The sequence below is a fragment of the Tribolium madens genome, unplaced genomic scaffold (genome assembly GCF_015345945.1).
Source record: "Tribolium madens isolate multiple individuals breed KSU strain unplaced genomic scaffold, Tmad_KSU_1.1 Scaffold_19;HRSCAF=116;Tcas5.2_LG9, whole genome shotgun sequence".
NCBI classification, from domain to species: domain Eukaryota; kingdom Metazoa; phylum Arthropoda; class Insecta; order Coleoptera; family Tenebrionidae; genus Tribolium; species Tribolium madens.
Genome location: NW_025400983.1, coordinates 6,042,340 through 6,058,545, shown reverse-complemented (window position 1 = coordinate 6,058,545; position 16,206 = coordinate 6,042,340). Strand labels below are relative to the sequence as shown.

At 34.1% G+C, this 16,206-nt stretch overlaps 4 protein-coding genes, 2 long non-coding RNA genes and 1 other non-coding gene across 13 annotated transcripts; 4 read left to right on the top strand and 3 right to left on the bottom strand.

Annotated features, from left to right (window-relative positions):
• Nucleotides 1-1,300: 1,300 nt before the first annotated feature.
• Nucleotides 1,301-5,181, top strand: LOC123012008 (serine/threonine-protein phosphatase 2A 65 kDa regulatory subunit A alpha isoform). Of its 3 annotated transcripts, XM_044409767.1 has the most exons (6): nt 1,301-1,438; nt 1,511-1,674; nt 1,729-2,106; nt 2,159-2,459; nt 3,577-4,581; nt 4,704-5,181. In XM_044409767.1, the coding sequence occupies exons 2-6, from the start codon at nt 1,591-1,593 to the stop codon at nt 4,712-4,714; spliced, it is 1,779 nt and encodes a 592-aa protein (XP_044265702.1). In that variant the 5' UTR covers nt 1,301-1,438; nt 1,511-1,590; the 3' UTR covers nt 4,715-5,181. The 3 variants fall into 3 exon arrangements, with proteins under 3 accessions (XP_044265702.1, XP_044265711.1, XP_044265695.1); XM_044409776.1 differs by having other exon boundaries at nt 1,370-1,674; nt 4,710-5,181; XM_044409760.1 differs by having other exon boundaries at nt 1,370-1,674.
• Nucleotides 5,084-6,436, bottom strand: LOC123012048 (photoreceptor outer segment membrane glycoprotein 2). 3 transcript variants are annotated; one of them, XM_044409838.1, is made up of 6 exons: nt 6,308-6,419; nt 6,120-6,255; nt 5,779-6,072; nt 5,499-5,727; nt 5,307-5,450; nt 5,084-5,258 (listed from the first exon to the last, which is right to left on the bottom strand). In XM_044409838.1, coding segments are annotated over exons 1-6 (867 nt in total). In that variant the 5' UTR covers nt 6,309-6,419; the 3' UTR covers nt 5,084-5,195. The 3 variants fall into 3 exon arrangements, with proteins under 3 accessions (XP_044265773.1, XP_044265755.1, XP_044265764.1); XM_044409820.1 differs by having other exon boundaries at nt 6,120-6,436; XM_044409829.1 differs by having other exon boundaries at nt 5,120-5,258; nt 5,307-5,427; nt 6,120-6,436.
• A 53-nt stretch (nt 6,437-6,489) lies between these two features.
• Nucleotides 6,490-8,421, top strand: LOC123012043 (rRNA methyltransferase 3, mitochondrial). The gene is made up of 3 exons (XM_044409806.1): nt 6,490-7,063; nt 7,115-7,362; nt 7,409-8,421. The coding sequence occupies exons 1-3, from the start codon at nt 6,663-6,665 to the stop codon at nt 7,987-7,989; spliced, it is 1,230 nt and encodes a 409-aa protein (XP_044265741.1). The 5' UTR covers nt 6,490-6,662; the 3' UTR covers nt 7,990-8,421.
• Nucleotides 7,972-8,837, bottom strand: LOC123012066. 2 transcript variants are annotated; one of them, XR_006413184.1, is made up of 3 exons: nt 8,498-8,837; nt 8,175-8,431; nt 7,972-8,127 (listed from the first exon to the last, which is right to left on the bottom strand). It is a non-coding gene; the product is annotated as an uncharacterized LOC123012066 (long non-coding RNA). The 2 variants fall into 2 exon arrangements; XR_006413185.1 differs by having other exon boundaries at nt 8,175-8,381; nt 8,468-8,590.
• LOC123012026 (inositol-pentakisphosphate 2-kinase) lies at nt 8,713-10,673 on the top strand. 2 transcript variants are annotated; one of them, XM_044409794.1, is made up of 7 exons: nt 8,713-8,854; nt 8,970-9,339; nt 9,390-9,586; nt 9,635-9,693; nt 9,741-9,908; nt 9,959-10,402; nt 10,454-10,673. In XM_044409794.1, the coding sequence occupies exons 2-7, from the start codon at nt 8,994-8,996 to the stop codon at nt 10,611-10,613; spliced, it is 1,374 nt and encodes a 457-aa protein (XP_044265729.1). In that variant the 5' UTR covers nt 8,713-8,854; nt 8,970-8,993; the 3' UTR covers nt 10,614-10,673. The 2 variants fall into 2 exon arrangements, with proteins under 2 accessions (XP_044265729.1, XP_044265724.1); XM_044409789.1 differs by having other exon boundaries at nt 8,736-8,854; nt 8,963-9,339.
• A 124-nt stretch (nt 10,674-10,797) lies between these two features.
• On the top strand, nt 10,798-10,870 carry Trnaf-gaa. The gene has a single exon. It is a non-coding gene; the product is annotated as a tRNA-Phe (tRNA).
• A 4,069-nt stretch (nt 10,871-14,939) lies between these two features.
• LOC123015419 lies at nt 14,940-15,869 on the bottom strand. Its single transcript, XR_006413382.1, has 3 exons — nt 15,731-15,869; nt 15,153-15,684; nt 14,940-15,105 (listed from the first exon to the last, which is right to left on the bottom strand). It is a non-coding gene; the product is annotated as an uncharacterized LOC123015419 (long non-coding RNA).
• Nucleotides 15,870-16,206: the final 337 nt, after the last annotated feature.

Below are 16,206 nucleotides of genomic sequence, written 5' to 3'. Positions count from 1 at the left end.
CTTTGTTATAACGAGATTGTTAGAGACCAAAAGTTTTACTATTTTTAATACAAGAAGTAGTTATTATTGATTTGTTCTTTTCAGATAATGATTTTTTTTTATTGTTACATTTATTTGCTAAAAATTATCACAGCACTAAAGCTTTCACTGACCCCTAATACATACAGAATGAATAAAAAGTAGTACCAAACTTTTTTTCCGTTTGCCTGCAGAAAATAATAAAAGTACTATAAAAAATGTGATTGTGTTTTGATAAAAATGGTTTTATAGTGGATTGCCATTTGAAAACAGTTAACAATTTTTGCTGAACTCAAAAACGAAAGCAAATTTAAAAAAAAAAATATTTTTGATAAAACGTCATGTTTATAGTACTTTATCAATTGTCATTCATCAATTAGTTTTTTTTTTCAAAAAATAAATAGTTTGAGCAAAAAACGTTTGGTTCCATCCTTTTTATTTATTAGTAGGTATATAGTTTCCTAGAAGAATTTTTAGATAACAATTCACAACTGCGGAGTTCTACTGTAATTGGATCTGAGGTTTGTCTCTACTCTGATTCTTCTCTACTTATTCATTTTTCATAAGTCAGTGTGTATTATAATAGTATGTAATTACTTTTAAAGTTTCATTAAAATTATTATTATTTACAATGTGTTAGGTAGTGGAAAGTGAAAATTTAAAACGGTGGTTATGCAACACACAATACTTATAGTTGTCTATTATTTGTATAAATAACCACCTTTTAAAAATTCTTTATCAAAAAAGACTTCGTAAAACAGTTAATAAAATGAAATAATGATATTGAGATAACAAAGTGGTAATTCTTTTAGCATAGGAAAGGTGTCTACATAAAATTATTATTATTAAACAATATACTCGTAGATTATTTGAATAAGATAAGAAACCTATTTTTGGATTTTTTTTTATATTTGGCACTGTATTTTGATAGATATAGATAGACAAGATATTTGCGAAGCAGAAGAAATAAAAAAACTGATCATAAAAACTATTTAATGGACAAGCATAAACTTGAAAAATTACTAACAAGTTTTTTTGACTGCATTTACCTTCAACAGTAATTACCAATATTACAAGGATAATATAATTAGATAATTATTTACTTATTTAACTCTCTTATTCCATTAGTTATGTGGTTATATTCAAAATTACGTAGGATAAAAATATTTTTATGTTATTTTGTGTTCAGATATATGTATTTTTTTAAATAATAAGATTCTTTGTCTTGTGCCTTTAAAGGATGGTTATTATTCCTGAGAAAATAAAAATAAAAGCGGATTGAATTCAAATTTCGCGCTGGAAGTGTCTGTAGCTCGACAAATCGATGCGCCCTCTTCGTATCGAAATCGCAACTACGAACGGCAACTCGTCAGAGGCACTTTCGCACTTTAGTGGCGTTTGACAACGAATTTTGAAATTAGTAAGTTGTTTACGCTATGTAAAAGGTGTGAAACCGTCCGACAGCCCCCTTTTGATTGACTCCTTCCATTAGGTGTGTGTCAGTGACTGTATTTACAAACACTAAAGACGACGGTATCGGCGATTTCAACCTCAACCGGACTAGGGTCTACAATGGCAGCCAGCGATTCAGCAGGCGACGATTCCTTGTACCCCATCGCCGTTCTAATCGACGAGCTCAAAAACGAGGATGTCCAGGTGAGCCCCCGACACGCCCCCATGTGACATCACTTATGATTAATCAATCCCCAGCTGCGACTCAACTCCATCAAGAAGCTTTCTACGATCGCGTTAGCCCTGGGGGTGGAACGCACCCGATCTGAGCTCATCCCCTTCCTCACGGAGACCATTTACGACGAGGATGAGGTCCTTCTAGCCCTTGCTGAACAACTGGGGAGTTTCATTACTCTAGTTGGCGGGCCTGAATACGCCTACTGTCTTTTACCGCCGCTTGAGAGTCTGGCCACTGTTGAAGAAACGGTCGTCAGGGATAAAGCAGTGGAGTCTTTGCGGGCGGTGGCGCAACAACACAGCCCCGCGGACTTAGAAAACCACTTTGTGCCCCTAGTCCAGAGATTGTCAGCAGGGGATTGGTTTACTTCGCGGACTTCGGCATGTGGACTATTCTCAGTACGCAATCATAGTTTTTAGGGATTTTCTCGTTTTATTTGGGGTTTTACAGGTTTGTTATCCCCGTGTGTCGGCTCAAATGAAGGCGGATTTGAGGTCGCATTTTCGAGCTCTGTGTCAAGACGATACACCGATGGTCAGACGAGCCGCCGCCACGAAATTAGGCGAATTGGCACAAGTCGTCGAGTTGGAATATTTAAAAACTGATTTAATTCCGATGTTTTTGAGTCTGACTCAAGATGAACAAGACTCTGTTAGGCTTCTGGCAGTTGAGGCTTGTGTCAGTTTCGCCTCACTTTTTCAACAAGAAGATATCGAGATGTTTGTTATGCCGACTGTCAGGAATTGCACCGGTAAGTGGCGTCATCTCACGAAAATAGTCACTTTTACGTCAAAGGGGAATCCCAGAATTGCCAACTCTTGGTGATTTCCACCAGATTTAACCGAGATGTCGTTTTAAACTAAAATTGAAAAATTGTTTGCAATTCAAATGTTACCTGTGTTTATAAGTAGGTACCCAACAATTTTGATTTTCTTTTGAATTACAACAAAAATCGGTAAATGAACATTGTAAATAATAATTGTTTGTAAATCAACATTTCATAAGAAACCACACGAAAATTACGATTTCATATAAATAAAATAAATAAAGAGGCTTTTATTAGGTGAAGTTTTTCATACAATACTGTTAAAACTGTTAAATTGCATCCTAACATAACTACCGTGTGATCAAAAAAATAAATAAATTAGAGTAGACGGAGATTAAAGTCCTTCAGATGGCAATCCTGATTTTTGCCAACAAATGTCAGCCGAAACTTTAACAAGTTTGCGTTTTATTCCTTTTGAGTGAAATAATGTTCACTTTCAGGCAGAAAATTTTTATTGCTGTACAAGACGAAAACGGTGAATGGTCATTTTTACTTTCAGTTTGTGTGGAAAATTTCCAACCCAGATTCCCAGCCAATGTGTTATCAACTGTAGAATTTAATCGACGCCTACTCTATTTTTTTTTTTTTTTTTGGATCGCACGGTATTTCAACAAACAAGAAACTAAATAAATGTAAAAAAAGTAAAACGTGCATAAAACTTTGTCAAATGTAGAGATTTTCTTTCTGAAAGGGGTAAATTTGGCAACATCATATCAAAAATTTGTGGGTTTCTATAGTAACACAGACTTCAAATTATTGACTGGAGGTGGTTCAAAATGGACTGCAGCGTTGCCATTTTGTGCTATCTTTAAATATGCATATTTTCAAATCCAAGCGGCTTATAAAAATTGTAAATGCATATCTGAGTGTTTATTGACGTTTTCTATCACTATACATACAAAAGATTGTCCGACCTATTTTAATCACCGAGTATGACATGAAAAAACAATTAACATGCTTCATAGTTAGTTACGGTGTCGGATTTTTTTGTATACTTGACAATGAAAAGCCTTCTCAGCCAGCTTTGATTTTTKTTGAACAGGTGACACATCGTGGCGTGTGCGGTACATGGTGGCCGACAAATTCACCGATTTGCAAAAGGCGGTGGGGCCTGAAATCACMCGAACCGAYTTGGTCCCCGCCTTCCAGAACCTTCTCAAGGACACTGAAGCCGAAGTTCGGGCCGCAGCCGCCAACAAAGTTAAAGATTTCTGTCAAAACTTAGAYAAAGCTCATCAGGAGAGCATCATAATGAACAACATCCTCCCTTGTGTTAAAGAATTGGTCGCCGATCCTAACCAACACGTTAAGTCGGCCTTAGCTTCGGTGATAATGGGTTTGAGTCCTATTTTAGGACGTCACAATACCATCGAACACCTGCTTCCTTTGTTTTTGACCCARTTAAAAGACGAATGTCCCGAAGTTCGTTTGAATATCATCTCGAATCTAGATTGCGTGAATGAGGTCATAGGAATTCAGCAATTGTCTCAGAGTTTATTACCGGCCATCGTCGAATTGGCCGAGGATTCAAAATGGCGCGTCCGTTCGGCCATTATCGAATACATGCCATTGTTGGCTGGCCAATTGGGTCGCGAGTTTTTTGACGAGAAATTAAACGCATTGTGYATGACTTGGTTGATGGATCACGTGTTCGCTATTCGTGAAGCGGCTACTTTGAATTTGAGGAAGTTGGTGGACCAGTTTGGGGCCGAATGGGCCGAAACCACGATCATTCCGAAGGTTTTGGCGATGTCACGTGATCAGAATTATTTGTATAGGATGACTTGTCTATTTTGTATCAATGTTTTGGCWGAGGCATGCGGTAGCGATATTACGACGAGATTGCTCTTACCGACTGTTCTCAGTATGGCAAATGATAAAGTCGCCAATGTGAGGTTTAATGTCGCTAAAACGTTACAAAAAATCGCACCACAGTTGGACCAAGCGGTCATACAGCCCCAGGTTAAGCCCGTTTTAGACAAACTTACGGGGGATAGCGATATTGATGTTAAGTATTCGGCGTCCGAAGCCATCGCTGGGATTGCTGGTAAGTAATTGCTAAAGCGTGGAAAAATTAATCACCGGTTTGTGAAATGAAACTTTTCATGTGTTTCATGAACCGGGAAACGTCAAATTTAGAGTGAAACCTTTTTATGTTTTTTCTTTCAGCGTTAGGTTGAAGAGGGGTTTGCGCAAGAGCTGAAGCGAGTAAGTGAAAGGATCTGAAAATATACATACAACATAATAAATTAATCTCGTAGATTGTAATATTATATATTTGTTGTGCTCCATATGATTTAAAACAATGTGTAATATAGCGACTTTAGAAAAAAAAAAACGTATAAAACCCTGTTCACTATTTCGTCACTTTATCCTTTTTATACTTTACTTTTTTTGTAATTGTTTTCGAATCGTTTTTTAGTTAATTATTTTAGTATTACATGATAAGGAAACTCGGACCTTGCTCCGATTTCGGACTAGTTTTACTCTTCTTTTGTATTAATTAAAGAATAAATAATTTCAAACACAGTCGAAAGTTTAGTGGAGCACAAAAACCTTTTCTTGTTTCGTAATCGTTTCTTCAGCTTATGTATACATTCTTACATGATATATGTATATAAATAAAAAATAAATTGGAATAGAGACAGTCGCTAATCATTATCAGCAGTCTTGCTCATCATTGATTGGTTTTGGTGCTTTTCGCCGACGTCTTCTCGGCGGGTTCTAGAAAAAATTCTTATACGACTCTGGCGCAAAACAAATAGTAAGTACCATGTAGTCAATCAGGGTTTTCCCTCGGTTATAACCGCAGTCCCCCCTCCCGAAAATCCATCCAGGGGCCACTCCATCCGTTTCCAGGATTTCCGCATTGCGACAAGACGTGTACAACACCCTGACGACCAAAAATACGAGCAACTGAATCAAAATGGAGTAATTTTGATTGTGGTCAAAGAACTGTTTTACCTGTATRAGACAGTTGAGGACTACTAGAACAATAAAAGTGGTGATTGCCATCCGAATCGGTATTTTTAGTTTCGTGATGCACCCTTCAGTGTTGAGGGAGTCTGCGACAAGGGAGTGTTGGCTGGCCCCGGCTTGTTGCAGGGGGTCGTGAAGGCACTGCATGGGGAAACTYAGCCGACAACAACTCCACGGAGTGACTGGAAATAACCAAGAGCCGTTTTCGTGGAATCTGGAAGGGGCGACTGATGATGGGATTTTTTTTAATGGGGGGGTTATTCACTGTTTAACCGAATCGGATTTTACATTGACTTGGTATCGGCCCATCCAGGGGATTTGGTGCCACTCCTTGTAGCCCTGGGCCCCRCAGCATTGCAAGTCGTATTGGATTCGGTCGATAGTGACCTTCCATTCCTCTTGCTTTAAGTATTTACTCATGCCGATGTAAAACGAATGACCCATCGCGCGTATTATGTGTTTGTACACTTTGGCTGTGAGTTTCGCCAAAATACACAAATATATCGTGATGTAGAATGTGACACACGTCCATGCGAAAACGAGACTTCGAGTACTTTTCCTAGAAAGACGATTAGAAAATCGTGATTGAAACAAGGATCAACTTACTTGAAAGCTTGTTTCAGGCACTTTTGTTGGATTTTTATAGCGAATAAATAACAGCAAATGTTGTTAAAGCCACACAGACCTATTACAAAGAATACGTAACTGATTTCTGCACGTTCCGAATATAAAACTGGTGCCACTGAAACGTAGATGTAGATTGACAAACTTAACATAACTACACCCGTTAGTACTTGAATCATATTTAAAAACACAAATATTATACTTAAGAAATGTCGCTGGTTTTTAGTCAATTTAAATACCCCAATGGCCATAACAAGAAAAAATGACGTTGACAAACATGACAGGCGGGTGTAGTGATTTCTTGACAAGTCAAAGCTTCGAAAAACCGCAAAATTTTGAATTTGGCGCCGGGGTGACACAATTGTGAACGCACCCTTTAATAATTTTATTAGTTTTTAGCATCTTTTTAAAAAACCACAATAATTAATTCTGACTCGTTCAATTATTATTTATATGGTTAATTTTTTTATCTATTAAAATAGCATTATTATTTATTGTGATTGTGACATAACCCCACTTTTTACAATGTCATGTGTTATAAGCAGTCTCATAAAAAACGCTCTAAAGAGTAAAGTTGTGGTGTTGCAAGTCAGGTTTTACCCCCGATGGAGCCACCGAAGACCCTTGAAAGTCTACACACCCGAAGAATACGAAGAAATGGAGAAAAAACCTCAAGGTGGAAATGATGAATCTTCGATTTTTGATAAGTATGGGGGCCTTAGAACTAGTTGGAACAGGGCGAAAAATGAAAAAGACACAAATAAGTCTGTTGATTACCAAATCAAGCCTAAGAAAGAAAAAAAACCGCTAATTGCGACGAAGCAAAAAAGTGAGGTTAAGTCTAGTGTTGATATGCTCGAGACTGTTATAGACAATGAGGGGAATTTTATTTATACTAAAATGAAAAACAATGACCAGCGAGTTAGGTCAGTGGAAAAAAAATAATATTTTTGCGACAATAAATAATTATTTTGTAGTTCAATTTTAGTGGAAGTTAAGTCAAAAAAAGAGAAACAGAAAAAAGATTTGATACTGTTGGAGGGCAAACGGCTTATAAAAGACGCTCTCCAGTCGGGTTGTAGCCTCAAATACATTTTATTCAGCCGCAAAGACGAAATAGAATACTTGAGACCATATTTGCCTAAAGTGGGGGCCCAGTTGTACAAAATGCCATATAGAGAGATGCAAATATGGTCAGACCTCACTACCAATCCGGGCGTCATGGGTATGACCCTTTTCTCACTTTTAACCCTCTTAATACTAATTTTTAGGACTATTTAAAATCCCCCCTGTTGAAAATTTCGAGCCCCCAAACCCCCTCCCAATCACCGTAATCTGCGATAATATCCGTGAACCAGGCAATTTAGGCACGGTTTTACGAATTTGTGCGGCAGTCGGCTGTGCTAGGGTTATTTTAACCAAAGGTTGTGTTCACCTCTGGGACACCAAAGTGTTGAGGAGCGCAGTAGGTGCACATTTTAAGCTCAGAATTGAGCAGAAAAAGTGGGACGAGATTGGGGACGGGGTCCATCCTGAGTCTCACTTTTTTATCGCCGATAATCGGGTTGTAAACGACAGCGAAGACAACGGCGAGGATTTGGGCGAACTTTTGGGTAAAATCCCGATTTTGCCGTATTTCGGGGTCGATTTTCGGACGTGCAAACACCTGGTTGTGGTCGTGGGGGGCGAAACGCTCGGCGTTAGTAAAAATGCGTACGAATTAGCCCTCAGAAGCAAGGGCGCGAGGCTTAATATTCCATTGAGTAATGATGTTGATAGTTTGAACGTGGGCGCCGCTTTGGGGATTGTTACTTTCGAAATAAAGAAACAACTGTTACAAATAAATAAATAAATTTATTTATAAGAATTTTTTGAGTATTTGTTTTTGTTAGGTTTACAAACTAGTGGCTCGAGGACGACGTATGTTTTGCGACGAATTAATAATCGGTTAGATTCTAATGATCTGGAAATATCGTTTGGTTGCAGTTTTCTGTAAATAAAATTCAAATATTTGTGTAAATAAATGTAGAATTGTACCTTTTTTTGAATTGKAATCCAGCATTTCTTGCCCCTACCTCCACAGCTTTACTTTCCATTCTAAAGTTTTTGAAATTATTATTTTTACTTCCGATTGGTGGAATTCGGGAAAATGGGGTAAAAGTTTCATCTCGGGTCGCTTTATTCCAAGACATTTAACACAAATATCTTGCAGACTTCATTGTTTGATGGAAACTGTCCTCATATCTATCAATAGGACGTTTAAATAATTTAGTTGTACGACAAACAGATCATCCCTATCAATAAAACACCATTAATCGATGCGTAATTACCTATTTAATCCTTATTGATTTCATAATTACCCCTCATGTCCTCAATAATTAATTTAATTTGAATTTGGCGCTTGAATTTCTGTGATGGGGAATAAAAAACTTTCGCTTGATCTAATCGAAGGACATGATCGTAAAAATTACGTAATATAAACTTGTTAGTTGCATAAATTTAAATTACAGCGAGGCGAATTTGAGATTTAAAAAATTGGAGAAAAATACTAATTACGTAATTGGTGCTCGAAATTTTGCGATAAAAATATTTGTTGACGGGATCAAGTCCTCGCCGTAGTGTGTTTAATTTAGGTTAAGAAAAAGAAAAGAGAAAGTTTTCAAATCCTTTTAGAAGCAAATAAAAGGGTTTGAAAACATGGTCTGGTGTTACATAAGGTGAGTGCTTCCTCTATTTATAGCTCTTTTATGACTGTTGAAAATTTCCCGGAAAATGATCGCTAAATAAACTGATAAAAATATGAATCACATACGACTATATCACAGTTTTTAGGTGCTTGAATTCGAGTGCTAAACCATGTTTATTTCCTCCACAGAGGAATTCAAARTTCCTCAAAATTGGGTGTATAGAGGTGAAGGAAATTGTAACGTAGTATTATCCCTACCAAATGAACGAAAAATACTTAGAATTAGAAAGACCAAAAAGACAACCTCGTTACTTAGTTGGCTACTTAACTGGATAACGGACATTTTGTACTGGTATTGYGGCAATGCTTTGAATGAGGAATTACGAGATCTCACTTTTTACAAAAAAATCATAAGACCGTTGATAGGAATYAATTTCGTGTGTGATGCCGAACAAGTCTTTTTATCAAGGAAGCAAATTAAGGTTTTAGAGGACGAGTTGGCACACCAGAGGCCTGGTAATGAACAATACCTCTGTGTTTGTTTATCTTATYAGAATATTTTCCAGGTTACAGGAAAAATAAAAGTTTGCAATATGGCAGAGCTGCTTTATTTGATGATTATGCGGTTTTGCCAGACGAGTTTTATCCTTTTTTACTATCAAATAACACTTATGCTGTTGAAATAAAGCCAAAGCAGGGGTGGATACCCTTCAGTGAGAAGCATTTACCCAAATGCACTTATTGTCTGAACCAATACGTCAAGGTGATTATTTCTTGTGTAATTGTGTGGTTACACAACGTCTAATTTTAGAAGGAAAATGGACAAATTAAGTCAATTTCCGCATACTGTCCTGTTGATTTTTTTTCCGGGTATTTTTCGCTCCCACTTGTGAAAATTTTTCATGATTTATTTGTAGCGAGTCAACAAGGATGATCGACGCTTTGAAAGCGTTGATTGAGAGTCCCCAAAACAATTTTAAAGTTTTTAAAAATGGTCAATTATGTTACGGCGAGGACTGCGAAATTGAGATGTTTCAAAGTTTCATTACTGAATTTTTTAGAAACGATTGCGAAACTTACGAAACGTATGAATTGACAAATATAAAAAATCTATTGTTTTAATGTTTGATTTCAGTTTGTTGCACGAATTTTGTACACTAGTTAGGCAATGCTTACTTACAAATTTTGAAACAATAGAAAAAACAAATAACTGCAACATGAAACTGTTCTGCGAATGGAATAAAATCATTCAGGAGAATTCGTTTCAAACTAAGTTACCAAAAGGGTGTGTCCTTGAGAGGATTTTATCTGTTCAAATGTTAGATGTGGAAGGAAATCAGTATTATTACAAACTTCTAACCAAAAGAAATTTAGGAGAGTATGACTACGTGAAAGATTTAATTAAAGAAGTGTCAAGGAGACCTGGCACTTGTCTCAAATGTATAATCATGATCCTAGGCAATATAGACGAAAAAGTAATGAAAGAAAATCATTTGGTGCTTGTTCCTTACTTAATATCTGCAATAACAAAAGATTGCTCTCTGATGCTAACTTTCAAAAAAGTAATGGAAGACAATAGGTATTTTTACTATTCTCCTAAAATTTTCATACCAGTTTCTAATGATTTTAGTGATAATTATGGTATGAAAAATGTGATTAGTACAAAGTTTGGTGATTATRTCGTCAATGTTGGCGTTTTTGACTTGTATCCAAAACCGGTTTCAACCATTTTAAAACATAGGAAAAAAATTAAGAAAATTTTAGAAACCTGGGCTAAGTACGAAGCGTAAAGTATTATCTTTATATCAATTTTAACGTTTTATGTGCAGAAATATATTTTATATACAGTTGTTGTTGTTTTATTGGCGTTTTGGATCCAATTATCTTCTCGCGATAAATATAAAAAAAAAAWTTGGTTCTAATTTTTTTTCCTTATTTTTTGTCTCTTTCTTCTGGCAGAAGCTTGTGTGACAAGCCGAAATAGCTCAGTTGGGAGAGCGTTAGACTGAAGATCTAAAGGTCCCCGGTTCAATCCCGGGTTTCGGCAAACTTTTTTTTTTGATAAAAACTGAAATTATTCTTTTCTGATGATCAATTATAACATGTAGTTGTAAAAAATGATTTGTTTAGAGAAGCAGGTGTCTGATAGATGATAAAAATATGTACTCCACTACTGCGAAATGCATTTGATGATAACGAATTGTGTGATCCCAAAACCCATTTTTACAGAAAAAACACAGATTTTTATACAAATCCGTTAATAAAGTTTTTATTAGTATGTACAAATTGGTATTTTATTACAAGAGTAAAAATTAGATCACTTAAAGACACTTGCAGGTTCCACCCCCGCAAGCTCCTTCTTTTTTTTGTTCTTTACAATATAGCTGGCACAAGAATTGGAAAGGGCAAACATTGGGCATCATTGGGAAACAATTGTCTGGCTCACAAGCATCTAGAAAACAAAAAATTACAAAAAATATACAGGGTGTTGGCTTATTAATATTGCAAAAAATTGCAACCATATATTCTACATCGAAAAATAACACTAATTCGTCTAGTAGTCATATAAAGCTTTGTTACGGATCAGTTTCGTCATAAAATCAATCTTTCACGKTTTTTTCCGGACACCTGTATACTTTTATTTTTTATTAGTAGATATAATTTGTCGATGCGGTTGCAATTTTTTGTAATAATGAGATAACACCTTGAAAATAACATTTTTGACTTACAGTTGGCTATAGATTTGAGAATTTGTTCCGTTTTKATGTCCAGWGGTGGCAATTTGTGGTGGATTTCAYTCCAGTCGATTTCAACGGCAAAGGCAACCGCCAACAAAGCGAAAAATACCACAATTTTCATTTTCAACAATTCTTGTGCACTGACTTTTCCGAACTAGAAATTTTGGAAGGCTCGAAACATTTAAAAGAATCAAGTGTTTAAATAATTCAAGATAAAGGTATTATCAGGAATAAAGGTGAAAATGAACAATGTCGTAAATCTTATCAATAAAAACAATCACTTTGTTCATGTCAAATTTGTAATCTATCAATCAAGAATACACATAATTATGTTTTGTTTATTTCTTTAATTGATAGCAAAGTTATTGTGCAACTTGCTTGAGATTTTTTTTAGTTTACATTGGGATTAAAAAATAATCTATTTCAACCTTTTCAAAGACGTTTGATACGCTTGGCGAAGATTTATGGCACTAAAGTCGAGTATTAGCAACGTCGCAGAATTTTAATTTTTGTTTACCAAACAATTATGACTAATATTTAGATTAAACAGAGGTATGTAGTTAATGATAAATAAGCGGAGACTTAAATAAAATGGTGTGATTTTCTTGGTGTTTTTCATTTAAGTTAACAAAAAAAATATTTATGGTGTTTGAACATTGTTCCAGACTTAAGTAAATCCCCGAMCAAAGGTTCTTTTTTCTGGCTTAGCAGATTAAGAAAATTATTGCGTTATTAAAACAATTTATTRCAAAAATACAAAAATCAGTCTTAAATAATGAAATCAAAATTTTGTAAAGTATCAAACAGGCAAATGTGGATGTTTATGATGTTTATTGGCGTAGTTGTCACACTCACAACTACATTTCATTTGGATAAGATTCGTTTTTCTTCTTTTGCATAAACTGAGACATCTTATTATTTGTGGGCATCGAAAAGAAGAATCTAAAAATTATTTTTGAATTACACTGAAAGATATAAAAATGTAACAGTGGTGTAGTATTTCTAGAGCCACTGAGTATACTATTATAATTACCAATTGTTGTTTTGCTGGTAATAGGAAGTCCTTCACTAATTAAAACACATAAATAAAAAAATAAGATTAAATAAACTGATGCCGAACTGAACTTCATGGTGGTTGAGACTTGACTAAGAAATTCCCGTCTCACGTTTGATATACATATTGACAAAAAAATAAATTTTACTCATAACTGGGGTTTCCTCATTTTTACTATTTTGGGATTTACAAATCGATTTGTTGCAGTAATAATTAAAATCACAAAGCGTGACCAAATCACGCGAAGATTTATTTATTCATCACAGATTGCAATACATGATGTAATATCATTGATCTTGAACTTTGAATTAATCGAAATTTTTATTAGTTGCGAATAAAAATAAATAGTTAAACACATTCACATTTGCCGTCATTACCACAAACACCGGACAAATATTGATTTTTTAGTTTACAAAATACTCTACATAATTGTATGTCGTCGCACATTAAGCTTCTTCTGAAACGAGAAATGTTTCCTAAAAAATGAATTATTTACTGAAAAAATACAACATAAAAACTTTCACCTACCTCTAGTGTTATGTGTTAAAGTGCTTTTATTTTCATCATTTATTATAAAAGCTCCCGATCTTATTGTTAATAAAACAAATACAATCAGAACACCATATGCGATTTTCATTTTGAATGTACTCTGTGGCTTGACATTGAATATTGAATTGTGATAAATTTTTGATCATTTATTGGTATTCTAATCAGCAAAAGAAAGTAAACATGTTTATTATTGCTTTTTTATTTTATTCTATCACCCGGAATTAAAATAAAGTTAAATTTGATAAAACGTTTGGGTGTTTTGACCAGGACATGTGTATGTTCTTATTGTATTGTCCTGTTTTACGTTTGGGTCCTGATTTGTTCTGATTTAAGGACTAACACACCTAAGTATCTGGTTTTTTGAGATTTTTATTTGCGGCGAAAACAAAGTGTGTTTCAAATTAAAGTTTTCTTTTTGTCGTCATTTCAATTGTGAAAAAACTTAACTGAAAGTAGGAAAAAAATTCTTTTTTAAAATGTTTGCAGAGAATGAAAGAACTCTCAAAGTAATTCATACGGAAAATAAAATTGAAATTGACACGAAACAATAATTAAATATGTTAATTATTATTAGATTAGGGTCCAAATTGGTTTTTTGTTTTTCATGTCAATACTTTGCATCCAATATTCTTATTATATTTAAATTTTTATAGAGGGTGTTCCGTTTTTATTGTTACAAATTTAAACAAGTGATAGAATATTCACTTTTAAGACAAAAATTTCCTATAAACATGTATCAAAAAATTTTATAGTACAAGCGAACTACACCCCCTGAAAGAGATGCGTTTTTTAATGGGGTTTTCCCACAATTGCAGAATAGATAAAATTACAAAAGTTGGTACAGCCGATAACCTTTAAACGAATCCATTTTTAATTTTTATTCTCTTTATGGTTTGTAATACATATTGTACCTACACTGATTTTACTCGAAAACGGTTGTATCAAAAAAACGCAAGAGACCTCGTTTTTGTGGAAAAACTATGAAATTTAGAGTTCCGTGCTGAAAGTGGCAAGAACCAACAGCCAAAATAGTTAGGGTACTTTTTTCCCTAAACCCCCCCAGTTTAGGACGCTCCTAAATAAAAATTTCGACATTTTATTTTTGAATTCGTTTAGGTGTTTAAAGGTTTATTATCTGTACCAAATTTTGTAATTTTATCTAAAAGGTTTCAGAAATATTGAAAAAAAAAACATTAAAAGACGCATCCCTTTGAGGGGGTGTAGCTCCATTGGGTAGCATTTTTTGATACATGTTCATAGAAAACTTTTATTCTATCACCTGTTTAAATTTGTAACAATAAAAACGAAACTCCCTGTATAGATACATTAATAAGATTATTGTTTTGTGTTCTGGAATAAATTTATTATAATTATTTTTATTAATGTCCTAATTTTGAATTTTACAGTTTACAAAATGCGCTTTTTGTAATTTTTTAATTCAGATCAAATGGAAATAACAGTGGCGTTTGTTGGAAGAAACTGAAAAATGTGTACTTTATCGAGTTTGATTAGTGATTAATTACATATTTTATTTGTATACCTACAACTAATTGTTGCATCTCTAATGTCGACGTATTTTCATTATTAGAAGAACGAGAAAAAATAATTTGAAAATTTAAGTGCATTTTTGTGTTTTTGTGATGATAGGTATCTGGCATTGCTTCAAATATGAATCAATTACGAAATAGAGGTTATAAAAAATACAGATATTATATTTACTATAAGATTTTTACTGTGTAAATAATGTAAACGGAAGAAAAAAGAAACAAACAAAATACAAATGTTTAGTAAATTTTATTCAAAAAGTCTACATGCAGTTACATTTCTTGAGAAAACACCACGCAACATGAGGGAAAATGCAACAATCGCTGCAGTGGGCATTTATAGTGCAAGGACGATTAACACAGGAGGGTTTAATAGCGCGAGCATTCCTTTTCAATACTTGAAGAAAAAATTATTTTTTGCAAATTTTTAGCTTAGGTACTTACCATTGTTTTGGTCGGGTATATGTGTCGATTCTGCAAAAATTAAAATGGTTGCAAGGAACACAGCAATAATCAAGAATTGCTTCATTTTGGATTCTGTTGTAGTAATTTTAAGACGAGTTTATATATTATAGAAAAAAGAGGTCAAGCCAGGGGAATCCTTAAATCCACTTGTGTGTTTTATCAGGAAATAAATGTCGTTGACTCTTATTTTTTATTATAGAAAATCTTTTGCAAATGTTCATTGACAAACAGTGGGAAGAAAAAACGTAGAAACCCATTTACTCCTTTAATTTTTAATAATATTTATTTAATAATTAACAAACTAGGTTGCCTAATTTTTAATGATAAAATAAATGTTAAATCCGGGGAATGAAACCAAAAACAATTTGATACATTTCTACTGCCAATTAATTAAAACATTTACAATTTCCATTAATACAAAGTCCAGAAGATCCACTAGTGATTTTACATTGTTTGCTACAACCTGAAGGCACACAAGAGGGTGTTTTCCCAAGGGCATAATTCGCGTGTCCTGTTAATTACTATTAATTTTTGATTAAGTACTTAAAATAAATTACCTTTTAATCCGGGATTTTGGCATTTTGCAAGAGAAAAAAGCATCAACACAATAAATAAAACAGTCGCACCTAACTTCATACCGGTAATAATTGATATTTCACAATGCATACAGTTTATATTTATTTAGGTAGGTATTACGTGTAGAAGGGGAATTAGTCAATACCGGAAGAAAATTCATTTTTATTTATTTGTTATTGCTCATGAATATTTATTCGTTGTGGAAGGTCAAGATTTGAACAGTGCGATGTTTGGATTTTTATAATTACAACAACGATTTTCACTTTCTTTCTATATAATAATAGAAAGTTTGTTAAATTATTGTTGATAACAGATACGAAAAATAGTAAAAAGTTCTAGCTTGATTGCTGCCAATGTTTCAGAACTCACGCCCCAGATATAAATGACCAGAAACATGAAAAAAAAGTTTAAAAACGTTTGTTTTTTTATAATTATCTACTAAAGGTATAAAAACTTT